Source organism: Canis lupus, chromosome 16 (assembly GCF_048164855.1).
Source record: "Canis lupus baileyi chromosome 16, mCanLup2.hap1, whole genome shotgun sequence".
NCBI classification, from domain to species: domain Eukaryota; kingdom Metazoa; phylum Chordata; class Mammalia; order Carnivora; family Canidae; genus Canis; species Canis lupus.
Genome location: NC_132853.1, coordinates 37,891,550 through 37,917,858, shown reverse-complemented (window position 1 = coordinate 37,917,858; position 26,309 = coordinate 37,891,550). Strand labels below are relative to the sequence as shown.

Below are 26,309 nucleotides of genomic sequence, written 5' to 3'. Positions count from 1 at the left end.
GCATCATTTACAAACTGCATAGCCCCAAAGGGTTAACAGCTGCAGAGGCTCAGGCTGCTTAGCCTCCAGGCAGGGCACAGAATAGAGAAGGCAATTAGGGACAGTCTCCTCTGCCTGGGGCAGTAGTGAGGTGGTGGTGAAGGGAGGCCAGCAGGGTCAAGGCTCAGAGGAGCGTCGTCTACCCCCACTCTCTCCAGGAGGCTTTCTTTAGAGGAGGCTGATGGGGGCCTCTGTGTCTGTAGGTGCATCTGTCACCATGTGTGCGTGTGTTTGCACGTGTGTCTGAGAATTTTTGTGCATTATGTACGCTTGCCTGTGTGTCACCGTGGGCTGTCTCTGAGTATGTGTGATGAATGCACGTGACCGTACAAGTGTGAGCGTGCCCCTGGCCACACGTGTAGGCATCTATAGCTGAGATTGAATTCCCAGGATGCAGAAAAATTATGACATAAGAAGCAACAACAGGGTGTGCTTCTTGGCATACATTTCTTTATTTTATGTTCAAGAACGATCTTTTTACATCAAGGAAGTGCATGCAGATAGTCAAAAAGGTCAAATCGTGCTGAGGACGGAGAACAAAGCGCAGCAGAAAGCCCGGCCCCTCGCCCCGCCCGCCGCTCTGCACCTGCCCGCCCCTTGCTCTGGAGGCGCCCCTGGGGGCTGCCTCTCCTGGTGGTTACCACCATATTTCTAAGTAATTTACTTATGCTGTTGCCTTTTGATTAACTCATTTAGACATTATCTGTTGACTACCTGTTGTGTAGATGAAGATTTGTCTTTTATATACTCCCTCGAGTGTCATCCTACTCTCAATATTTTTGTTAAATCCATATGCTCTGCTTTATATCATGATAATCATGTAAATATTGTTCGCCACTCATCCAAGCAGGAAAATATCATTGTTTACTTTCTTGTATAATTTTTGGTTTTCCAAAAGTTGGATCTTTGCCCCAACCCCCGTTTGCTTAATTTTCTGTACTTACCTTGGCTATATATTTTCATATATCCACTGGCCTCAAATAGAATTTTTAGCGTGGTCCAACCTGTCTGCTTCCCTCCCCCACCCTTGGAAACCTCTCTCCTGTGGCCCTGCCCAGACCTGGGCTGGCTGCTGGCTCACTCGCCCACCTGTCCACCATGGGACCCCTCTCTCTTCTGAGGTTGGAACCCCCTTATCTGTCTCCTGTTGGGTGCCCTATTTTCTCTCCGGTTGGAACTCTGTGCCTTCTCTTTCCTGCTTCTCCCCCTTGTTTGTTTAGCTTCTTGAAAAAGGTTACATGGAAAATTCTTTAGAGAGCTCGCATGTCTGAAGATGCCTTTATTCTGTTCACACTGATTGATGGTCTGGCTGAATAGAGAATTCTAGATTAAAAATAATTTTCCTTCAGAAGTTTGCAGGCATTATCTTCTGGCTTCCAGTGTCACTGTTGAGAGATTTGATGTCATTCCTACTCTTGTTCTTTGTTTATAACTGCTTTCCCCCCATTCTGGAAGCTTTTGAGGGTAGAACCCCAGCATTCTGAAGATGCAGTGATTTGTCCTGCCTCTAGCTCTTTTTTTCTCCTGCTGTGCTGGACGTATGATGCAGTATTGCAACCTAGGACTTGCATTTACCAGTTCTGGAAAGTCCTCTTGTTTTATTTCTTTGAAATTCTTCTCTCTGACTATCCTTCTTTTTCTATAATTCCCTTTGATTAAATGTCCATCTGAGGGATTGACCCTTCAACTTCCTTCTGTCTTCTATTGTCTTTCCCTTTGCCTTTGTGGTGGTGGTCCATTTTCTGGGAGATTTTCTCAACCTTTTTTTTTTTTAAGATTTTATTTATTTATTTATTTATTTATTTATTTATTTGAGACACAGAGAGAGGCAGAGACATAGGCAGAGGGAGAAGCAGGCTCCCTATGGGGAGTCCAATGTGGGACTCCATCCCAGGACCCCAGGATCATGACCTGAGCCAAAGGCAGACGCTCAACCACTGAGCCACTCAGGTGTCCCCCTCAACCTTATTTTCTTAATGTTACTGATCTTTTTTCCTACTTTCATATTTTTAATCTCCAAGAGCTCTTTATTATTTTCTGATTTCTTCTCATTTTAAGGGAAAAAAAGCATTGTGTTCTTGTATCACGGATGTGATATCTTTTCTGTCCTAAGATATTTTTTTCAAAGAGTTTATTTATTTAGCTGACAGAAATCTAGAGTTAGAGAACCACAAGCAGGAGTGGGGGAGGAGGAGGAATAGCAGAGGGAGAGGGAGAAGCAGCCTTTCCACTGAGCAAGGAGTCAGACACCCGGCTGGATCCCAGGACCCTGGGATCATGCCCTGAGCCAAGGCAGATGCTGAAATGACTGAGTCGCCCAGGTGCCCCTGTCTTAGGATATTTTATTTATTTAGTTAGTTATTTTAAAAAGATTTTATTTATTTTTATTTATTCATGAGACACACACACACACACAGAGGCAGAGACATAGGCATAGGGAGGGAGCAGGGTCATAAATGCTTTGAACTCTCCCTCTGTCTGCTTCATTTCCATGACTTCTTTTTCCTTTTACCTCAGGCTCTGACATGGCTTGGCACTATTACTGATCCTGTCTTTATTTAGAATTTTGATATTTGGTTCATTATGGATTTTCTTGCATTCATTTCTATTATATTTTAAAATATTGCATTTAGGACACCAGGGTGGCTCAGTGGTTGACACTCTGCCTGTGTCTCTGTTTCTGTGTGTCTCTCATGAATAAATAAATAAATAAAACCTTTAAAAAAAGAATGTGGGCAGCCTGGTGGCTCAGCGGTTTAGTGCCGCCTTCAGCCCAGGGCATGATCCTGGAGACCTGGGATCGAGTCCCACGTTGGGCTCCTTGCATGGAGCCTGCTTCTCCCTCTGCCTGTGTCTCTGCCTCTCTCTCTCTCTCTGTCTCTAATGAATGAATAAATAAAGTCTTAAAAAAAAAAAGAATGCATTTAAATATTCTCTGGCTTGATGGCTGAGTTTGTTGGTGCCAGTTTAAATGTTGTACCTGAGGTCAGAGCCCCCCTGCCTCACCTAATCTCTCTCTGAGATGGAACCTGGTAGCACCTCAGAGAATGAAACCCCAACTCTCTTCCCATTCTGCCCTGTTTTCTCCATCCTGGAGAACCAGGGAGCCATAGAAGGCCTGGGCAGGAGAGGAATCCTGGGTAAGGGAGCCGCCAGACACGCTTCCCTCCCCTCAGCTTTATTGGGCCATCAGTTAAAGAATTGATACTTGCTCTGGGCCAGATGCCATGGTCAAAGGGCCATGTCCCAGTCAGTCCATGCAAAGAGGATCTTGCAGAAGAGAGCCACAGAAATGTGGACTTCTGGAAGCAATTGTCTGTGGACATCCAGAAAGGGCAATGGGGATCATTAAGAGCCAGTATAGACTTAATAATTCTCCCAGAACTTAAAAAACAATACAGGGGCGCCTGAGTGGTTTGGTTGGTTAAGTGTCTGCCTTTGCTCAGGTCATGATCCTGGGGTCCTAGGATGGAGCCCCGCACTGGGCTCCTTGCTTTTTCTCCCTCTCCCTCTGCCCCTCCCCATCCTTGTGCTCCCTCTCTAATAAATGAAATAAAATAAAATAAAGGAACACATAAATTCTTGGGCTCCACCCTGGGATGACTAGTTCAGAAATGTTGGAGATGGAGCATGGGAGTTAATTTCTTTAAAAATTCCCATGTGAGCTCCTAGCTGGCTTAGTGGTTGAGCGTCTGCCTTTGGCTCAGGTCGTGATCCTGGGGTCCTGGGATCAAGTCCCACATTGAGCTCCCTGCAGGGAGCCTGCCTCTCCCTCTGCCTGAGTCTCTGTCTCTCTCATGAATAAACAAAATCTTTAAAAATAAATAAAAAAATAAAAGTTCCTGTGTGATTCTGATGGTCATCTAAGTGTGGGAACTTCTGATCTGTATTATTTCAAACCAATTTTAAAATCAGTTACTAGAATGATCAGCAGAACATGAAGTTTTCTCAGGTGCCACGTGGCTGTACTTGACTACATGACTTCTGCCATCCCTGGAGCATCGTGGCCCCCTCCACAGCCACACATCTAGAGTCCACGTGAGGGAGCAAGCCCCCACCTGGCAGGACACACCTCTGTGCCCAGCTCTGCCTGTGAGACAGGAGGATCAGATGTCTACCTTAGCTGAAAGAGAGTTCAGATGTCAGATTGGGATCCAGAAGACTGCCTTGGCAGGCTGAGTGATAGTCGGCTTCGTGCCAGATGAAACTACCAGGATAAATATAAATCCTGGCACTTAAGTTTAAAATAAGGTGGGAGAGATGTGGCTTAGCGACAGTTCATGAGGAAAAGATGTGGGGCTCCTCACCGCTCGTAGGCTGGAGATGAGTCAGGAGTGTGAAGTGGCTGCCAAGGACGGAGGTGGGAAAGCTGACTGCGTTAATGGAAACTGATGGAAACCCACAGAAACCTGGGAACCAGTGCTAGGGCGCTAGAGACCATATGGGGTATTTCTTGGCCTGACCATAAGCTGAAGCTCTTTTAGATGGTTTTAGATGGTTATCTAGATGGTTATCTGAAAATCAGAGGAGTCCAGAATGGTTGAAGGAGCTTGCGGGCATTTAGCCTGATATAGAGAAGGCTCTAGATACAGCTGTTTTCTCGTAGCTGCAGGGCTGTGACTGCTGCAGAGGGAATAGACTTTTTCTCCATAGAACTTACCACTTCCTGCACCAAATTATCTATTTCTGTGTTTATATTGCCTGTCCTCCTCCCTGGAATGGAAGCCCCGTGAGACCCAAGATTTTTATGACTGCCCCCAGGGCCTGGTACACAGTAGGAGCACCTCCTTTGAAGGAGCATAGGAAGCAGGGATTTCCTCATCCCCAGAAGCCTCAGAAGACGGGGTTGTTGAAGAGAAGACGTAGTGCTGGGGTTTATCCTTCGACTCAGTGCCTCCAAGGACTCCAACTCAACTGACTCTTGGGTTCCCACACACATAAGAGAACGGCAGGGATCCCTGGGTGGCTCAGCAGTTTAGTGCTGCCTTCAGCCCAGGGCGTGATCCTGGAGTCCCAGGATCGAATTCCATATCGGGCTCCCTGCAAGGAGCCTCCTTCTCCCTCTGCCTGTGTCTCTGCCTCTCTCTGTGTCTCTCATGAATACATAAATAAGATCGTAAAAAAAAAAAAAAGAGAGAGAGAGAGAACAGCAGTGCTTACACATGCCACATGTGTGTGCTTGTCTGTGACCCAAGTGGTCTCATGTCCAGGGCCTCAGGGAGGCCTGTGCTCCATTCCTTCCTGGAACCCCCTAGACCTTGCACTGAGCAGTGTTCAGTGGGGGACACTGATGATCACCTCACAGCTGGGCCTCAAGCCCCACCCCCTGCCCAATTGACATCCAGGCTGTGTGCCCACTCTGCCCAGGACAGTAGGTAGCCTCAGCCACTCAGGAGCCCAGTAAAGGGCCCTGGAGACACCTGCTTCTCCTGGGTCTGCTCAGTGTCTCTGAGAGCTGGGGTCTATTTGAGCAGAGGAAAGATGATCTAGACCAAGACTTGGTGGCATTGGACTAGGCAGGAGGGGAGTGATGGGAAGAGGATATTTCAGCGTATTTGGTTTGGTCTGTTTCAGAAGGTTTTTTTGAGCCTCACCAGGAAAACGTTTCTGCTACTTACCTATCACAGCCTGATTCACGCCTCTGCTCTAGGGCCGTACTGAGGGGCTGAGGGCCTGGCAGCTGGGGTTCCATTCCTTTTGCTGCCCCACACACCTACCCAGAGTCCTCTCATCTTCCTTTTTGTCCTTCAGTACACCCTCCTGGCTGTGGGCTTCCCTTCTGTCTCGGGCCCTCTGCCCAGCCCCGATCCTAGACCTTCCCTGCCCAGTCCCTCTGACCATCTTCCTGTCTTGCCCCCTCTGGCCCAACCCTTTCTTCACGGTCTCTTCTTCCCAGATCCCTGCCCAGACTCCCTACCCAGCCCTCCCACCTGGCCCCTCTGCCCAGCCGCCCTGACCAGCATCCTCTGCTCAGCCCCTTCTGCCCAGCACCCTAGGCTGGCCACCTTGCCACGATGCTCTGTCCAACTCAGATCTTGTTTTGAGACCTTGAGGCATCCAGCCCACACTCCCAGGGTGAGCTGACAGCTCCGAGGCCCTGGCCAGAGCTTTCTCTTTAGATTTTAATCTCATGCCCGCTCTACCACCATGCCCCAGTGGAAATAAGACTCTTGTCTGGACCAGGCTTTCTAGAGATTTTTCCACCAAGACCAGTTCTGAGGCCCTGGAACACTGGGAACTTTTTTGAGGGGGTGGGTTAGGGCTTGGGGGGAACTACAGTGCTAGGTCAGAGACCCTGGGTTGTGGCTCAGTTTATTCCGAGAAGATGGAAAGGGGAAGGAAGCCTTGGAGAAAGTTCTTTCATCCTTCCATCCTGGATTGCCAATCATAGTCCAAGGTTTTCTTGGTTCTGTGTTTCAGATCTAGGCCAGAGTTTGGGAGGAACCAAGCTTGAGAATGTTCACATTTGGAGGTTCCCCTTTAGTAGAATATTTTCTCCATGGTAAGAAAGACTCCCTCCTCCCACCTCCAGTCTTCCCTAGGGTCCCGCTTCCCTAAGTTCCTCTCCTCTCTGGCCAAGCAAAACTTACCCACTCTTTCCCCCCATGGTGGGCCGAGGAATCCTGAGGGACCATGGTCCCATGGGGTCTAAGATGATGGACAGCGAGAGGGACAAATGAGTGCAATACCTGCCTGGTTTCTACAACCTCCCAAAGGATGCAGTTCCTAAAAAGGAGACTTCTAGAAGGTCTCCTCCCCAGATGGAGGGGCCTGGGCAAGATGGCACAGACAGACTAATAGCACAGATAGCCAAAGAGCAAGCAGTGCTCATGGAAGGACCATGCCAGTGGGCTCAGGGGAAGGGATGAGGTGGGGAGGCCGCACCTGGAGAATCCTGTGTGTGGTGTGTGAGGTGGATGGAGGGAGGGGAAGGCCAGGAAGAGAGAAGAGAGAAGAGAGAAGATAAGAGATTTTGTAAGAAGAAGAGGTGTTTGGGGGACACCTGGGTGGCTCAGCGGTTGAGCATCTGTCTTTGGCTTAGGTCGTGATCCTGGGGTTCAGGATCGAGTCCCACATTGGGCTCCCTGTGAGGAGCTTGCTTCTCCCTCTGCCTGTGTCTTTGCCTCTGCCTCTCTCTCGGTATATCTCATGAATAAATAAATAAAATCTTTTAAAAAAAGAAGAAGAAGGGGTGTTTGGGGAGGTGGGAGGTGGAGTGCAGGTATCCAGTCTCCAGCACTGTGGAAACAGCCCAGCAGCCCTGGTCTTGGCCCTGGTATGACCCTGAGCTGGATGCTTAGCCCCTCAATTAATGAACCCAGCATTGGGAATCCCTGCAAGCCCCTGGTAGCTTCGAATTTCCCAAATGGAGTGGGAAATACTGATCTCACGGGGTTGATATTCAAAAGCAAAATGCGAGGCATGTGATGAGTTCTCTGATCCTATCTTTTCCCCATTTGCCCCCTCCGGGCTCAGTAAGGGTGCCAAAGACCCCCCCCACCCTGGCTGCTCAGCCCTAGGACGTCCACCTCCTACGACAGTTCTTGTTGATCCTTTTCCTTTCCCTTGGGCAGGTTCATTGGTTGGTTGGTTGGCTTCTTTCTTTCTTTCTTTCTTTCTTTCTTTCTTTCTTTCTTTCTTTCTTTTTTTTTGTGTTGAAGTGAGATTTACATAACATAAAGTTAACCATTTTATTTTTTAAAGATTTATTTATTTGAGAGAGAGAGAGACAGAGAGAGAGAGAGAGAGAACGCACAATGGGGGTAGGGCCAGAGGGAGACGGAAAGAGAGAACCCCAAGCAGACTCCCTGCTGAGTATGGGGCCCGAAGCAGGCTCAATCCCACAACCCATGGAGTCATGACCTGAGCCAAAATCATAAGTTGGATACTTAACTGACGGTGCCACCGTAGTGCCCACATAAAGTTAACCATTTTAAAGTGAAGTATATTTAATACATTCACAATGTTGTGCAACCATCACCTCTATCTAGTTCTAGAACGTTTTTTAAAAGATTTTATTTTTATTTATTTGAGTGATCAAGAGAGAGCACAAGTGAAGGGAGGGGCAGAGGGAGAAGCAGACTCCTCACTGAGCAGGAGCCCGATGTGGGGCTCCATCCCAGGACCCTGGGATCATGACCTGAGCTGAAGGCAGATGCTTAACTGGCTGAGCCATGGAGGTGCCCCTAGTTCCAGAACATTTTCATCACCCCAGAAGGAAATGCTGTACCTTTAAACAGTTGTTCCCTACCTACCCCTCTTCATCTCCTAGCACCCACCAATCTGTGTTCTATTTCGTTACCTATTCTGGATGTCTCACATATAAATGAAATCACATGATATATGATCTTTTGTGGCTGGTTTCTTCCACCTAACATGATGTTTTCAAGTCTCATCAGCTATTTATGGCTGAATACTATTCCATCGTACAGATATACCACAATTTGCTGATTCATTCATTTGTTGATGGGGTATTTCTGCCTTTTGGCTATTGTGAATAGTGCTGCGGTGAATGTATGTCCGTGTATTTGTTTGAGGACCTGTTTTCAACTATTTGGGCCATATACCTAGGAGTGGAATTGCTGTGTCATATGGCTACTCTATGTTTAACATTTTGAGGAATTTCCAAACTGTTTTCCATGATAGCCAAACCACCTTACACTCTTATCAGCAACATATTGAAGATTTAGAATTCTCCACATCCTTGCCAACACTTGTTATTGTCTTTCTTTTTATAAATCATAACATCCCAGTAGATCTAATATGGTATTCATTGTGGTTTTGCTTTGCATTTCCTGAAAGACTAATGATGTTAAGCATCTTTTCATGGGCTTGTTGGCCATTTGTATATCTTCAGAGAAATGTCTACTTAAGTCCTTTGCTGCTTTGCCCATTTTTTAATTGGGTCATTTGTCTTTTTTGTGTTGGGCAAATTTTTTAACCTCTCTTCATTGTCAAATGGGGATGCTATTGTCTAAATGTAATTGGAAAGATGTCCTATAGGAGTCTATAACAAAGGCCTGGCACAGGGTCAGGAATGATAAACATTAGCTGACTCTGAATTAGGCTCTGGTCTAATTAGGTGGCCAGTCATCTTGGTTTTCCCAGAATGGTCTTGGGTTTCACAGTGAACATCCAGCATCCTGGGAAATTGCAGTAGCAGGCAAACTAGGACAGCTGGTCACCCTACTGTGGTCCCAGGTACAGTAGATACTAGGTGTCCTTGCCACATCTTTGCTCCAAACCTCACATTCCTCATCTGAGGTAAGATGGAACTGAGAATGGCTCGTGGAGTTGTTCTAAAAATCAGGTGAGGGACGCCTGGGTGGCTCAGGGGTTGTGTGTCTGCCTTCAACTCAGGGCATGATCTCGGGTCTGGGGATCAATTCCTGCATGGGGCTCCCTGCGGGGAGCCTGCTTCTCCCTCTGCCTATGTCTCTGCTTCTCTGTGTCTCTCATGAATAAATAAGTAAAATCTTAAAAAGAAATCAGATGAATTAATTGGTTGAAAGTTAACCAGAAAGGCAGGCAGGGGAAGGTAGTACTTTTCCCCTAGATCTTACCTGGAAGTGTAAAAAGAGTATGCTAGCAGCCACAGATGTCTTCCTGGCCTTGGCACTTCAGGTGCTGTGCTTCATAGCCTCACTACTCGAAGTTTGGTGGGGGAACAGCAGGCTTGGCAACAGCTGGGAATCTATTAGAAATGCAGAACCTCGGGGTGCCTGGGTGGCTAAGCATCTGCCTTCAGTTCAGGTCATGATCCCAGAATCCTGGGATTGAGCCCCGTGTTGGTCTCCCTGCTGAGCAGGGAGCCTGCTTCTCCCTCTCCTCTTGTGCTCTCTCTCTTTAATAAATAAATACAATCTTAAATAAATAAATAAATAAATAAATAAATAGAAATGCAGATGCTCAGGGGCACCTCACTGGCTCAGTCCACAGAACGTGCGGCTCTTGATCTCAAGGTTGTGAGTTCCAGCCCTACAATGGATGTAGAGATAACTTAAAAAAATAAAAAAATAAAAAATAAAGAAATGCAGAAACCCAGGCTTTGCTGAATCAGAATCTGATTCTCAGGTGATTTGGATGCTCAGTAAGGTTTGAGAAGCATTATAACTAAAGTTTTAAAGCAGTGGAAACCATCCTGGAGGTGGAAAGTACATCAATAAATTCATTACAGGAATATTTATGAGAGCATAAAAATTAGAAGCTATCTGAATGCCCAAAAATAGGGAATTAGTTAAGAAAATTGTGGGATTCCTTCTGAGTGGATGGCCAGGAAGCCATTAGAAATGATGGGTTTTTTAAAAATTGTATTTATTTATGTATTCATGAGAGACACAGATAGGCAGAGGCAGAGGGAGAAGCAGGCTCCACGCAGGGAGCCCAATGTGGGACTCGACCCCAAGACTCCAGGATCATGCCCTGAGCCGAAGGCAGATGCTCAACCACTGAGCCACCCAGGCATCCTAGAAGTGATGGTTAAAAGACCATGTTTAGATATCATGAAACCTGACAGAAGTAGTCCACACAACTGGATGATCAGCAGTATTATAACCATGTGAAGTTCTACACATATGGAAAAGGCTAGAAGGAAATATGCCATCATGGGACTGGATGAGGGATGGGGGAGGTCCGTTTTTGTTTTTGGTTTGCCTGGTCCTGATTCTGTGTGGTGATATGATATATATATTTATGCTGTTAAAAATCCCTGTTGGCTGATATTCCTCCTCATGTTGAATCAGTGTCAGGATAAGATGATTCTTCCGTTTCCTGTTGAGGACATTGAGAAATGCTTTGTCTAGAAAGCTGCTCTTCACTCTCTTCCTGAGCCTGGTCCAACCCCCCACTTCCAGGGCTTTCGTAGGTCAGTCCCATCCATCCTGACACCTCTCTATGCTAGGCCCTCAGCACTGATGCCAATACCCCTTTCTCTGGCCTGGGTCCCTCCCTTTCCACGATAGACCTGCTTTCTGTACTTCGTGATGACAGGTATTCTGTGTGGGTTTATTTTAACCTGAGGCTTGAATACTCCCAGAGGGCAGATGGAGGTTATTATGTGGATATATGAGGTAAGGGAAAATAATAATAAAAGGCAGTGTTACAGGAGCCCTTCCTGAGTGCAGACCTCATCCTATGGCCTTACATTTAATTCACCCACCTACCTGAGGGGGTAAATATTTCTAACACTGTCTTGGAACAGAGAGGTGAAGTACTTGCCTCAAGTTGCACAGCTAGTGAATGGCAGAGGCAGGACAAGAGCCCAGGTCTTTTCTGCCTTTGGAGTCCAAGGGTTGGAGCACTGTCTCATCGTGGATGAGAATGCCTGGCACATTGGTCCAGACAGGGGGTGTTTCTAGACCAGTGCTTTCCAAAGCTTATTGTGCAAAAGAATCCCTTGGGGAGCCTGTTCAAATTTGGATTTTGATCCAGCAGGTTTGGGATTGGGCTCGGGATTCTGCATGTCCAGTGAGCTCCCAGGTAATGCAGATGCTGCTGGTCCCTGGGACACATTTTGGGGAACAGGGATCTGAGAACATTCCTATGGGTCTTGTAAGGCTTCATGGCTTGGTGGAGTCAGGGAATGGGATGCCCCCTCCCCCAGCAATCCCATCAGCACCTCCTGGGTCGGGCCCAGCTGCCTGGAACACTGTCCCGAAAAGCCTGGCTGGCCAGATCTCTCCAGCAGGCCCTGCAGAGTGCCCTTGGTTGCCTGCCCCAGCATTTTCACCTGCCAGTTGGCTGGCAGTTGATGGGTCGATGGTGACAGCTTAGCCTGAGTTCCTGTCCAGAAACGTCTTGAGCTCAGCCAAGGTAAATGCTGCCCCGCTGTCAGAAATGAAGTGCCTGGCGGGCTCCAGGCATGAATAATTGAGGCAGAAGAGACATTGTAACAGCAGACGTTTAGGACGGAGCTGGGGTTGGTTTGGAGGAGACAGCCTCCACAATCAAAACCTTTTTTGGAAAGGTCCAACAAAATCATTGTAATAGCTCCTACTTAGCGAACACCTACTGTGGACCAGGCACTGGGCTAAGAGCTTTACATTGCTCTGTTTTGTCTAATCCTTTCAAGAACTCTGTGCAGGAGGTTACTGACGAGGGACTGAAGCTGAGAGGAGAGTAATGTTTGGCACTAACTACTATGTAGCGGAGCCAGTGTTTGAACTTGGGTCTGACTCCACAGCCCTTGCCCTTGATCCTAGAGCAGTGGTTTTCAAAGTGCACCCCATGGAACCCTAAGGGTTCACAGAGGCGCTTCTTACACAAGCTGCTGTGGGTTGGAGGGTGGTGGAGAAGGAAGTAACAGCAGGCTGGGCTCCAGGCCCTTCTTTCCTTCCCCCGGAATGGCCATACTTGGATATGATTTATGTCCTGAGCTTCCACAGAAGATTAATTGGAAGAAAGGATTCCATGAGCAAAAATGTTTGAAATCCACATCGTGCTGCCTCCCAGAACGAATATGGATTATTGACCAGGGCTTCTTGCACGCATTTCAAGGAAACACAGTTCCCTTTGGTGGACTTGCCAAATAGTCTGGCTCAGGATATGCCCCCTGACCCTCTGTAATGTTAGGCTACCCCTGTCGTAGCTTCTGGCCTCCAGGTCCGCAGGGTCTGGAGGGCCACCCTCAGGGGTAACAGGACTGCCCCAAAGACAGCAGGTGTGATGCAGTGATGGTGAATTCCTGGGATGAGTTCACAGCCCAGGCACGGCCCCTAAATCCCTTTAGGAGTCGCATGTATATGGATTACAGTGAAGAAGCCCTCAGATTGACAGGCCTAAGGAGGTCTCCTCTTGGGACTTTGCTTGTATTAGTTAGGATACAGATTCAGTTCTTGTAACAAATGTTAAATTGATGAGGGACAGGGGTGTGAGAGTTTATTCTCCTACATGTAATAGTGTGAGTATAAGTAAGCAGGGATCGATGTAGTGTCTCCATGGTGTTGGGAACTCAGCTTCCCTCTATCTTGCTACCTGCTGCTCTGCAACATGTGCCTTCTCAGTTGTGGTCCACGATGGCAGCCCATTCCTACTGAGGACAACTGTTTTGCTGGTCTTCCATTGGCTGGCCATAGTCTCGTAGCCCCACTTAGCTGTAGGAGGGCTGGGACACGTAGTCTTAGCTGGGTGGCCATGTGCCTAATGGAAACTAAAGGAAGAAAGAAAGAGTGGTTAGGGGGAAGCATTTATCCATCTCTGTCACGGGTGGACTTCGTATATCAAAATTGATGATGTTGGCAGCAGCGGGAGCAGGACCTGTAGTAACAAATGGGAAGTGCCCCCACAGTCAGTCAAGAAGCTGGCGGTGGGGGCATCTGGGTGGCTCAGTGGGTTAAGTTTCTGCCTTTGGCTCAGGTCATGATCCTGAGGTCCTGGGATCGAGCCCAACATCCAACTCCCCATGTAGTAGGGAGCCTGCTTCTCCTTCTCCCCCTCCTGTTTGTGCTCACTCACTCTCTGTCTACTAAACAAATAAAATCTTAAAAAAAAAAAAAGAAAAAGAAGAAGCTGGCAGTGATTGACTTTATAGAAGAAAACCATGGCAGCCTGGGTGTTGTCAGGGAAAATTCTCCCAGAAATTGGTTTTCCCACTTCTCTCTTCCCATTCAGATTCTCACCGTCTATGCTGGTAAAGAACTGCCTAGGGTCTCCCTGGAAGGCGCTCAGATCACCCCATGAACAAGACTCCTCTAGTTAGTGTCCTTTTGGTTCTGAGGAGCTGTTTGAATTGTGTCACGAGAAAGGTTTATAATGAGGAGTTAGAGACCTACCATGGGATGGAGATGACAGGTGGCCTGCCCTCAGGGACCTGGCAGTCAGAAACCAGGGCTGCTTTCCTTCTCTCCACGCCCACTTCCATTCTTGTCTCCTTTTCACCCATCCAGTGTATATTTATTGAAGCCAGATGCATGTAAGGCCTTCCTTCTCCTCTCTGTGGACAAGCAGTCACATTTAGGACTCTGGTGACCCAGAGTCACCCATGTCCTACACTTGCTGCCAGGGGGAGCCAGGGTTTCTCTTCCTTGCTTGGAAAGAGTCTCCCTAGCTAGCTTCAATTCCTCAGGGAAGAGCTTGAGGAGTCAGGGGACTTCCTCCTGTGTGCAGGACGTGACAGCTTTGGAATGCTTTCCGTAGGCTTGGATTCCCAGAGGAGGCAGCTGGTCCCTTCCTAAGTGGCTTATGTATCACCTTCTGTCAGTACTGAGGGAAGATGTCCTGGTCACCACCCCACATGTTCTCAGCACAGCCTCGGGCCCCCTCAGCCGCAGGATCCTTGTGACTGAACTAATTCAGCAGGCAGATCCTAACACTTACCATATGCCAGGTGCCAAGCCTTACACTAGGTAGGTTCTGCAGGTGAGAAGATGAACATGACACAGTCCCCTTAGCCCTGTGCCCCAAAAAAGACCCACGCTGGTTCTTCTGATGCAAGAGATTTTAACCAATGACTAAAGAGTGGCCCACGTCACCTTCCAGTGGGGGCAGCTACTTAAAAACCCAAGAAACAACAGAGGGAGGAGAGGCCATTGCCTTTGAGTGAGACTGGCCTGGTTTCAGCTGGGGCCAGTGAGATGCGTCCCCAGTCACCCCCACCCTTTGCCATCTTAGCTGAGGCAGCAGACACATGTTAGCATCTGTTTGGGCTTCCCAACTGCAGAGCGTGGCTTCTGCCCAGGGCCCTCATTTCTCATGCCTAGAGGTTTGGCGAAAGCTCTCACCAGGTGAGTCCCAGGAACCAGGTGATAGAAACCAGACCCTTCTCCAAGCTTCCAAGCAGCTGTTTTAAACACAGGTCTGCTCAGGTTCCTAGGAGGGAGCTGCATTTGGTTGACTCCCAACATACCTGCCAGGGTCTGTTCTTGGCTGCTGTCCTGCTTTGTTTGGTAACACGATCCCATTCTGGTCACCAGGATGTGTGGTGGTAGCAGTAAAACAGAGAGAGGATAAGCAGGCATTTGATGGACTAGGCTTTGTGACCATTCATTCATAGCAGATCCTCCAAATGAGCATATATTCTGTGCTTAACCATCATAGGTAAAGGCAAATCTCGCCTGTGGAGAATGTATGGTCTCACAAGAAAGGCAGGGGTGGAGGTAATAAGTCTAAACAACTAAACCATCACAAGTATGCAACATATTGAGAGGGAGAAACCCAGGGTGTGATGAGGGGAGGTTCTCCTGAGCTAGTGAGTGCTGAACTGAAAGGATGAGAAGGAGTCAGCTCCTGAATGGAGTGGGAAAGAGGTTTTGAGGTGCAGAAGGTACAAGGCCCTGAGGCAGACCAGTCTTGGTAATTTCAGAAGCTGAAGAAGCCCAGCAGGGCTGGAGCACAGAGAGCAGGGGCACAAGAGGTGGTAGGTGGAAGCCAGACTACCACGTGTCAGGAGGATTTGTGTTTTTGTGTAATAGACAGCTGAATCCAAGGACTTACTGAGCATCTCTCCAACATATCCTCAGGAACCCAGGTTCTGTCTTGTTCTTGTGGCTCTTGTTCTTATCCTCACAAGATGGCTGTTGAAGTTCCAGCCATCGTATCTGCATTCCAGGCAGGAATAAGGAGAAGAGCAAAGGTAAGAGGGACAAAGAGTCAAACGTGACCTGCAGGAGAGTCTTCATTTTATCTTGTTAGCCAGCCTATATCACATGGTAACCCTTAAGACATCCAGGGAATGAGGATTTTTAGCTGGTTACTTTGCTGCTTGCTATAGGTCCAATGTTCTGTTAACAAAGAAGTCGGGGTGGTGGTGGTGGATATAGGATAGGTATGTCAAGAGTCTGCCGCACAGAGCTTTGTAGGTCATGGTAAGGAGTGTGGTCTTCGTTCTGAGGCAGCTGGGGAACCATAGAATGTTCTATGCAGGGTGATGATATGGAAGGGGGAGACAATTCAGGGGTGCCCTCCTTAAGCCACAGCAACACGTAGATTTGGGCCTATATGTTAGTTTCCTAGAGATCCTATAATACATCACCACAAACTTGGTGTTTTAAAACAATAGAAATTTATTCTCACAGTTTTGGGTGCTGGGAGTCTGAAATCAAAGTGTCAGCAAAGCCATACTCCCTCGGAAGGCTCAAGGGGAGAATCCTGCCTTGCCTATTCTGGTGGCTCCTGGCTTTCCTTGGTGTTCCTTGGCTTGTAAGCTACATCACTCCAATCTCTGCCTCTGTCATCACATGGCCTTCTTCCCCGTGACCCCTTTGTGTCTGTATCCAAATCTCTCTTTCTCTTATAAGGTGGCATAGTTGGTTAAGCATCCAACTCTTGGTTTCAGCTCAGGTCCTGATCTTAGGGTCATGAGATTGAGCCACACGTGGGGCTCTGCAGTCAGCAGGGAGTCTGCTTAGGACTCTTTCTCCCTTTCCCTCTGCCCCTCTCCGCCTCTCTCTCTCAAATAAATAAAATCTTAAACAAACAAACAAACAAACAAACAAACAAACAAAAAAACAATGTGAGCACCCACCATTGGATTTAGGGCCCACCCTAATCCAATTTGACCTCACCTTGACTATACTTGCAAAGATTCTACTTCCAAATAATGTCTTATTCATAGACATTAGGACTTGAGCATATCTTTTTTTTTTTTGTAGATTTTATTTATTTGAGAGAGAGAGAGAGAGAGAGAATGCGTACAAGCGGGGAGAAGGGGCAGAGAGAGGGGGAGAAGCAGGTTCCTTGTTGAGCAGATGTGGGGCTGGATCCCAGGACCCTGGGATCATGACCTGAGCAGAAGGCAGACCCTTAACTGACTGAACCACCCAGGTGCCCTTTGAACATACTTTTTTGTGGACACAAACCTGCAGGGCATGCATAAGGACTAAAGAACCGGCTAGAGACCCTGCTCTGCTCTGTGGGGCCATTCATTTACCCCTCACCCATAGAGACAGCCCAGGAATTTGGGACGGCCATACTCACAATCTCAGGATTGTGAATTCAAGTCCTGCATCAGGCCCCACCTGGACTTGGAGCCTACATTTAAAAAGAGAGAGAGAGAGAGGTTGAGAACTCCCATCTCCCACAGATGGTGGGGGCTATTTGCAAAGGATAGACGTCCTCCCAGGGCAAGTAGTGGGAGAAGATCAATAAGAAGGTGATGTTTAGGGCAGCCCCAGTGGCTCAGCGGTTTGGCGCTGCCTTCAGTCCAGGGCATGATCCTGGAGACCTGGGATCGAGTCCCGTGTCGGGCTCTCTGCATGGAGTCTGCTTCTCCCTCTGCCTGTGTCTTTGCCTCTGTGTGTGTGTGTGTGTCTCATGAATAAATAAATAAAATCTTAAAAAAAAAAAAAAGAAGGTGATGTTTAAGTGGAGCATCGACAAAGTGGGGATATGCCTGGGGAGGAAGGCAAGGAGGTCATTCCAGGCAGGAGGATCAGCATGTGTGACCACTGGTGGCCTGAGGGGAGTCTGGGCTGATGAGTGGGTGCACAAGGATGTACAGGGTAATGAGAGAAGGCAAGAGCAGTGAAGCTGGAGAAATTGGAGCTGACTCCTGATGAGACTACGGTTTGGGTTTTGTCTGGAGGACAGTGGGAGCCCCAGATGGCTTGTGAGCACAGTGATGTGGCCTTGCACGTGCTTTAGATTTGTTTGACAGCTGCACCGAGGGTAGGTGGAGGGGTGGGCCGTCTGGAGGCTGGAGGGGAGGAACCAGGCAGTGGCGGTGGGGAGATCCCCCTCCCCCGCCACACCATCCTTCTTCTGCTCATCTTCTCCCTACCCTGCCCCGACCCCAGGTCCCCAGAGCGTGTCACTTGTCAGAAGAGCAGAGTCTGCCTCTTGGCGGGTGCAGGGAACAGGCATCCCTCGTCCCTGCTCATGCTGGGCCCAGGGCAAGGGCCGGCTGGGCAGCTGGCAGGTTGGCAGGAAGAACATGGTCCGCTCTGCTGTGTCTGCAGCCACTGTCACTGGACAGCCTGATTAATGACCCACTGCGCCCGGGCCTCCTCACGGGTCAGCAGCCCCATCTCTGCAGCCGCGGCCAAGTGAACCGGCCTTCTCTGCCTCCTGCCCCCTTATGGCTGGTGCTCCCAGATGGGCAAAATGCTATGACATCGCCTCCTCCCTGGCTCTGCCACCCTTTCTGCTAACTAGTTCCTGTCCTCTTTTAAGTCCTGGCCCTAAATGCCTCCTGTGCAGGAGAGACTTTACAGAATTAACTCCCAGCCTGCTGTGTTCAGCTTGTTCTTTATTTTATCCATGTCGAGCTCATGGTAGAGGTTAAAAATGTCTTGAAGGAACCATGCTGCTTCTCTTCCTTTTCTCAGCCCTCTGGTGACTGTCGCGTGGGCCCCGAATTCTCCCTCTGCTTAAGGGCCTGTGTCTGTGTGTTCTACTTGCATAAGGCCTGCTTCCTCCATCAGACTAACAAGATGACCCCAAGATCAAGGATCTGCCTCCATCTTTATTTTTCATTTATCTATTTGGTTATTTTTAGGGAGGGTAGGTAGGGACAAAGGGAGGGAGGTTGGGAGAGAAAGAGAGAGAGAGAGAGAATCTTTTTTTTAATTTTTTTATTTTTATTTATGATAGTCACAGAGAGAGAGAGAGAGAAGAGAGAGAGAGGCAGAGACATAGGCAGAGGGAGAAGCAGGCTCCATGCACCCGGAGCCCGACGTGGGATTGGATCCCGGGTCTCCAGGATCGTGCCCTGGGCCAAAGGCAGGCGCCAAACCGCTGCGCCACCCAGGGATCTCGAGAGAGAGAATCTTAAGCAGGCTCCGTGCTCAGCACAGAGCCCGACTTGGGGCTCAATCTTGCAACCCTGAGATCCTGACCTGAGCTGAAACCAAGTATTGGATGCTTAACCGACTGACTGTCCCAGACACCCCTCTGCCTCCATCTTTATACTGGTGGCTTCTAAGATCCAGGTTTTGTTTTTTGTTTTTTTCCCTTAAGCAGGGTAACCTCAGGGCAGTGACTGTGTCTCCCCTTCAGTCTGGGAGCTCCCTGAAGATGAGAGCTCTGTTTGGGGTTGCCCTGTCTGTTTCTTGCTGGTGCTCCAAGCTCAACTCTGCCTTGGGCATGCTCTGTGCATACTCAGGGGCTGCAGGAAAAGCCCCCTGGCGTATCTGGGAATGGCAGGGCTGAGCATGGGTATAGCAGGTGTGAATTTGGCTGGAGCCAGAGCTGTTGGGGCCTGACTATGGGCCTGGTACTGAGCTATGGTCTGGGGCCAAGGGGAGCCCAGGACATCCAGGCCTAAAGGAGTCCTGGAGGCCCCAGATCCAGGGAGGGCTGGGACTTCAAATCAGAAGTCCATGCAGGGGAGGGGCAGAGGATGGCTCCTGGCTAGCCTGAGTCTTCATAGCTGCTGTGGTCTCTGTCTTGGGTGGTGGCAGGAGGACAACCATAACTACTATGTGTCCCGTCTATATGGCCCCAGCGAGCCCCGAAGCCGGGAGCTGTGGGTGGACGTGGCCAAGGCCAACCAGAGCCAAGTGAAGGTCCACAGAATCCTCTCCAACACCCACCGGCAGGCTTCGGTGAGTATGCCAGTCCCTGGCAGTGCTGCCTTGGGCCGGGAGGCTGGGGGCCAGGGCCCTGTGCCCAATAGTGGGCGTGACTGTGGCCTAAGGTCCATGATCTGGGAAGTGCCTTTCAGGGGCCCCTGGGGGGCCTGGCCAGAGTTAAGGTGCCAACCTGTGGTCCTGGGGGCCTGTCTGGGACCTGCCTGTCCCTGGTCCTGTGCAGACAAGCGTGCAGCAGTGTGGGTGTCCAACTTCCTGGCCTACAGCTTGCCCATGCTGATTCTCTCTTATGCCTGCAGAGAGTGGTCTTGTCTTTTGATTTTCCTTTCTATGGGCATCCTCTGCGACAGATCACCATAGCAACTGGAGGTAAGGCTGTGTCTGTCGGTGGGACTGGGGGAGGTTTGGAGATCTCAGCCAGAACCCCAGGGGCCTACCTGGGAAGATTCATTGGAGGCAGGGGTACACAGACAGTAGAGGGTCCCACATCCCACACTGAGCTCTGTTGGGGCCCCTATCTCAGGAGGGAGATCAGTGTGTGTGTTGGGCCACCTCCCTGATGTTGGCTGACTTGCTTGTGTGTGTGCGTGTGTGTCCCAGGGCTAACTCAGGCCAGCGTGGGCAATCCCTGTGGTCTCTATGCTTCTGAGCCTATGAATGAGAGAGAGGAGGAGACTTCCCTGAGAGCCTGATTCTTGGGACCAGGCTCTTTGCTGCTATGAGGAGCCCATCTTTGATTCCCGTGTACTTTCCCAGGGACTGGGAGAGGTGGGAGTCTGTGGCCCCCTAGAGGGGCAGGGAGAGCCTTCTCTGCTTGGGAGCCCCTTTGCTGCATACACACCAGACCCAGAGCCTAGCAGGTGGAAATGGGGAACAGAGGAGACTCGCTTCCAGTTCCCTCTGTGCTCTCCCTCCTTGCACAAGAATGCAAGTTGCTCTCTAGGCCTTCTCTAGTGACCTCTCCGCATTTATCCCCACCCCAGGCTTCATCTTCATGGGCGACACAATCCATCGGATGCTCACAGCTACTCAGTATGTGGCGCCTCTGATGGCCAATTTCAACCCTGGCTACTCCGATAATTCGACAGTCGCTTACTTTGACAATGGTGAGACCAGATCTCAGAGTTTAAGTCACCTGGCTCCAGGGCTCGCTTGTCCCCCTGCCTTTAGAGGAGCCCAAAGTCTAGAGAGGACAAGGTATTTGCCCACAGTCACACAGCCGGGCAGGCACCCCACCTCCCTGCATTCGGTTCTTCTGTATGTTGGGAACAAGAGGCCTGCGACCTAGCAGGGTCTGATGAGATAACAAAAGAAAAGTGCTTGGCTCTTAGCAGAGGTGACAAACATGATAGGCTTGTATTGTCTCACTCTCACCAGATTGTCCCTTGAGCACCCAACCCTCACCCATACCATCCGGATTCTGCAGGCCCTCCTCCCTGCACTGCCTCCCTGTCCAGCCAGGTCTCTGCCTTCTCCCCAGGGACAGTCTTTATTGTTCAGTGGGACCACGTGTACCTCCAAGGCCGGGAAGACAAGGGTGGCTTCACTTTCCAAGCAGCTCTGCACCATGACGGCCGCATTGTATTTGGCTACAAAGAGGTGAGTGAGCGTAGCCGCAGAGATGGCTGGGTCTTGGGGTCTTCATTCAGCAACTATCTGTGGAGAACCTGCAATGTGCCAGCCACTGGCCTCAGTGTGGGGAATACTGCAGTTAATGAGAGGGCCATAGGCCTGACCCTTGTGGAGATATAGGCCTGGTTGGGGAGATAGATAGTAATTGCATGGACAAATGTAGAATCACCTCTAAGACAAGTGTTCCTAAGTAGAGCCAGGAGAGCCTTTCATGAAGCTTTTTTTTTTTTTTTCATGAGGCCTTTTATCTCAGCAGAGATCAAGGAGGCTTCCCTAAGGAAAAGAGTTGAGACCTGCAGGATTCATGGGAGTTAAGGAAGCAAAGAGGAGAGAGGGGAAAATCATGTTCAAAGGTCCTGTAGCAGAACAGAGGATGGCTGGTACAAAGCATTGAAAAAAGATAGCAAGGCTGGAGGGGAGAGAGTAGGGGGCAAGATAGGGCCCTTTGCCTATGGGAAAGGTCACTCTGGCTTCAGAGTGGAGAACAGATTGTTGGGGGCCCGGAGGGAAGGCTGGGAGATATTTTGGAGAGAGAGATGTTGCCAGCTTGGAGTAGGATGGGGTGAGACGGAGACAACTAGATAGATTTAAGAGCCAGGGAGCAAGTGAATTAATAGGCTTTGGAGATGTGTTAGGAGGAGGGGGGCATGGATGGAAGAAAGGGAGTGACTCCCAGGTTTCTGGCCTGCATGGAGATGCCATCCACTAAAAGCAAAGAAGAAAAGGAAATCTACTGGAGACGGTATGGGGGAGACTTGCAATTTGGATGGGGGCCCATTGGATTTGGGATGTCTCTGAGTCCTCTGAGAGGTGCCGTGAGCAGGCGGATGCATCTGGAGCTCAGAGGGGAGGTATAGGCTGGCTCAGGGATGTTTGGCAGGGATAGATAGAGCCTCTTCCACCCCGCCTCCCCCCCTACAGATTCCTATGTCCGTCTTGGAAATCAGCTCCTCCCAGCACCCCGTCAAAGCAGGACTATCAGACGCCTTCATGATTCTCAACCCATCCCCGGATGTACCAGGTGAGTCCCCAGGGATCCAGCAGAGCTCTCAAAGGGCTTGGACTGAGCTCCAACTGACCCAGGCTGTGGGTGGGTGGGGATTGGCAATGGAGGGGGTGGATGGAGGGCAGAGAGCTGAGCAGGAACCAAGGGAAGATGGAGCATAATGAGTTCTAATAGTTTTTCATTAAAGCCGAGGAACCATTTTCCCCCCAATGAAATCACCAGTGGAAAGTGCTGCTCTGTTGGATGGGGAGGGGAGCCACTCAGCACCCAGTCCATTTAGAAAGTCTCCAAAGACACCAAATTAGGATTTTTTAAATTAAATTTTTATTTATTTATGATAGTCACACACACACAGAGAGAGAGAGAGAGGCAGAGACACAGGCAGAGGGAGAAGCAGGCTCCATGCACCGGGAGCCCGACGTGGGATTCGATCCCGGGTCTCCAGGATCGTGCCCTGGGCCAAAGGCAGGCGCTAAACTGCTGTGCCACCCAGGGATCCCCCAAATTAGGATTTTTGAGGGCTCCCAGAACACAACCATAATTGCATCCCCATCCCAGGTGATAGGAGCATCACAGGGGGCTTCAGGGAGAGGAAGCCAGTCTGAGCCACATAGTTAACTGTCCTTCAGCAGATCAAATCTCTCTAGCCTCAGTTGCTTCTTCTGTAAAGTGGAGGTATAGCTGGAATGGTGCTTTTTCCTTCCTGATCCTTCTCCAGTTCTGATATTTTGGAGGGTCACAGCTCTTTCTCTCCTGCTTCCAACCTGCTGCTCACCCCCACCAGAGTCTTGGCTTCACATTTCTGGGGAAGGCCCTGCAGGCATGCCATCCACTGTTTTTAGAGCCCTGGCTCAGATACTTTTGAACCTGACCTCTTCTGCTGTGCTGTGTATGCAGTAGTCCTCTGTCTACTGGGGGATGGGACTGGGGGATATTCTGAACTCCACTCTGGCCATGCCAGGCTGGATGAGAGGATGTGTGCGGAGTCACCAAGTACTTTCCTATAGAGAGGCAAGGCCCCACCATTCTGGGAACTCTAGGGCTTCCAGGCAAAGGAACTTTCTTACATCTGTTGGTTGAATTCAATCAGCACATGTGTTCTGAGTTCCTACTTTGTACTATGCTTTCTTTTCTTTTTTAAGATTTTATTTATTTGAGAGAGAGAGCAAGTGCACGTGCGTGAGTGGGGTGAGCGACAGAGGGAGAAGCAGACTCCCTGCTGAGCAGGGAGCCAGATGCCGGGCTTGATCGTGGGACTGCGGGATCATGACCTAAGCTGAAGGCGATGCGTAATGGACTGAGCCACTCAGGAGCCCCTATACACTATATTCTGGGTGCTACTGAGATACAATGAAGAAGTCATGGAGGGATTTATCATCTGAGCGGAGCCTCTGTCCTTAACAGAACTCTGAGAGAAAGGACCAGGGCTCACGTTATAAGCCTTTATCCAGCACACTTCGATCAGTACAGTGTTAGGGGCTTGGCTCTGGAATCGGAAGCGTGGAGTGGAGTCCAAACTCTCCATAAGCATCTTCTGGCAAGTCACTTATCCTCTTTAAGTTCATTTCTTCATTTGTAGTTGGAGATATAAGTGGTCCTTGCCTTCTACAGTTACTGTGAAGATGAACTCAATGATGTGCATGAAGTGTTTGGTCCAATGTCTGGCACATCGAGTCTGAGTCCTGTACTAGAATCTTACTATGTTAGTCTTCAGCACACGACGATGCAGTGTTTTATAATCCAGCAAGACATCTGGTACAGTAGCAAACAGTGTAGAAATAGGGCACATGATATCCTGATACTGGAGTGTCATAGGTCAGATGCCAGGACCACAAACTTTCATGTGATTTTTGTAGCTAGTGAGGAAGAAATCACATGCTGTAGTAGCAGTTTCCCAAACTTCACCCATGTGCACATCATCTTTGAGATTTTTGCCATTAACATGAATTACTCTCCTGCTACATATGAATGCTCTTCTTTATCCTAATCTATAAAATGATATTTTTACACAAATAAATGTATCTGGCCTAAAACTCAAAAGATACAAAAGTTTGTATTGAAATAGTTAGGTTTGGGGGGGCAATGGGTAAAAAAAAGAAAAGAAAAGAAAAATTAGGCTTCTCTCCCATACCTGACCCCTGTCCTCAGTTTCCCTTCTTGGAGGCAACCTGGCTACCAGGTTATTTCTAGAGCTATAAGCATATGTTTGGATATTTAACACAAATGCTAGCATAGGATGCCACTATTCTGCACTTGAACGAAGTATATCCTGCCCATCTTTCCATATCAGCCCATACTTGATTCTTTTTAATGGCTACTAGATAGTCTGTTGCACAGATGTACCTTAATTTTTTTTTTTTTTTTTTTTAGATTTTGTTTATTTGTTCATAGAGACAGACCGAGAGAGGCAGAGACACAGGCAGAGAGAGAAGCAGGCTCCATACAGGGAGCCCAATGCGGGACTCGATCCCGGGTCTCCAGGATCATGCCCTGAACTGAAGGCGGCACCAAACCTCTAAGCCACCAGGGCTGCCCCAGATGTACCTTAATTTAACCAAACCCCTGAACATAGGCTTTACAGCTGTTTTCCATTTTACTGCAACAAATAATGCTGCAGTGACTCTTCTTGCAAGGAGCTATTTTTATGCACGGTTGTATTTCCGCAAGATAAATTCCCACCACTCCACCTGCCCCTCCCTGACCTTCATGAACACTTTGTGCTCTGGCAAGACCCTGATCCATTGCTCTACAGACAGCATCTGCTCTTAACTGGCTGGTTAAGGTCTGTACTGAGCCGGCTGCTACATAGTCTCAATCTCTCTGATTGTATTAGTTAGCTATTGCTACATAACAAAGTATCCTGAAATTTAGCAGCTTAAAACAGCAAACATAGGGGCACCTGGGTGGCTCAGTCAGTTAAACAACTGCCTGCAGCTCAGGTCATGATTTCAGGGTCCTGGGATCGCACCGGCATCGGGCTCCCTGCTCAGTGGGGAGTCTGCTTCTCCCTCTGCCCCTCCCCTCACTCATGCTTGCACGTGCACAAGCGCTCTCTTTTTCTGAAATAAATAAATAAAACCTTTAAAAAAACAAAACAGCAAACATATTATCAGCCCAGAGTTTCGCCCAGAGTTTCTGTGGATCAGGAAGCAAAGCATAGGTCCCCTGGTTCAGGATCTTGCCCAGGCTGCTCTCAAGGTGCTTGCCAGGTTATGGTCATCTCAACCACTGATTGGGGTGGGGATGTGCTCCCAAGAGCTCTCACGTGGGTGTTGGCAGGAGTCACTTCCTTGCGGAGGCCCCACCTCGGTTCCTTCCCTGTGGACCTCCTCATAAGGACAGCTCATAACACTGCCCCTGGCTCCCACCAGAGCAGGCAAGCAGGACAGCAGTAGAGGGTGGGCAAGACAGAGGTCAGTCGTTTTGTAACCTAATTTTAGAAGTGCCATCCCATCGTGTTTGTCATATTCTACTGGTTAGAGCGAATCACTAGGTCCAGCCCACACTCAAGACTGGATTCCACAGGGTGTCAATACCTTGGAGGTGGGTTCACTGGGGACCATTTTAGAGGCTTGATTACCACACTGATTATGATCCCATCCCCAGGCTCTGAGCTTTACAGTATCTTCCTTGGTCATCCTCCCAACACTGCAAGTGAAGTCTTTACTTTCTAAATGAGGACACAGAGGCTCAGAGGCTTGTGAAGTGTGACTTACTTGTGGTCACACAGCTCCAAGACAGAACTGAAACCCAGATCTTCTGGTTTTTTTAAACCTGGGGTTAACCATTGAGATTTTCTAAATCTAACCTGCCCCATTCCAGTTGGAGGGGTGAATCCTTTCCCCTTCAGCTCCCCAAACACCCACAGCCCTGTGTGACACATCCCAGGCTGTTCTGAGTGGCCAAGTCACCCCACCCAGGTGGATTATTGAGCCCTGTGGCGGTCTCATTGGTGCCTCTCTCACAGGGTTTTGCAGCCTGGCGGAGTTTCAGGAAATGTGTGTTGGATCCAGCTGCGGTACAAGGGTGAATTAGAGGAAGCCAGATCCCCCAGGGGCTGTCTGCATATGAGGTTTCTCTATGATTCTGGAATAAAAGGCTGTTTTAGAGCCAGCCAGGGAGATGTGGGGAGGCAGGAAGAAGGGCAGGGGAGGAAGCAAAGCCCACCT

At 49.1% G+C, this 26,309-nt stretch overlaps 1 protein-coding gene across 1 annotated transcript in view; it reads left to right on the top strand.

The window, feature by feature from the left end:
* Positions 1-26,309, top strand: part of PLXDC1 (plexin domain containing 1) — a 61,064-nt gene that overhangs the window by 8,511 nt on the left and 26,244 nt on the right. The window contains exons 3-7 of the mRNA XM_072780361.1: positions 19,374-19,517; positions 19,802-19,871; positions 20,486-20,608; positions 20,983-21,101; positions 22,056-22,155. Of these exons, the coding sequence (XP_072636462.1) occupies positions 19,374-19,517; positions 19,802-19,871; positions 20,486-20,608; positions 20,983-21,101; positions 22,056-22,155 (556 nt within the window). The remainder of the gene's footprint in view (positions 1-19,373; positions 19,518-19,801; positions 19,872-20,485; positions 20,609-20,982; positions 21,102-22,055; positions 22,156-26,309) is intronic.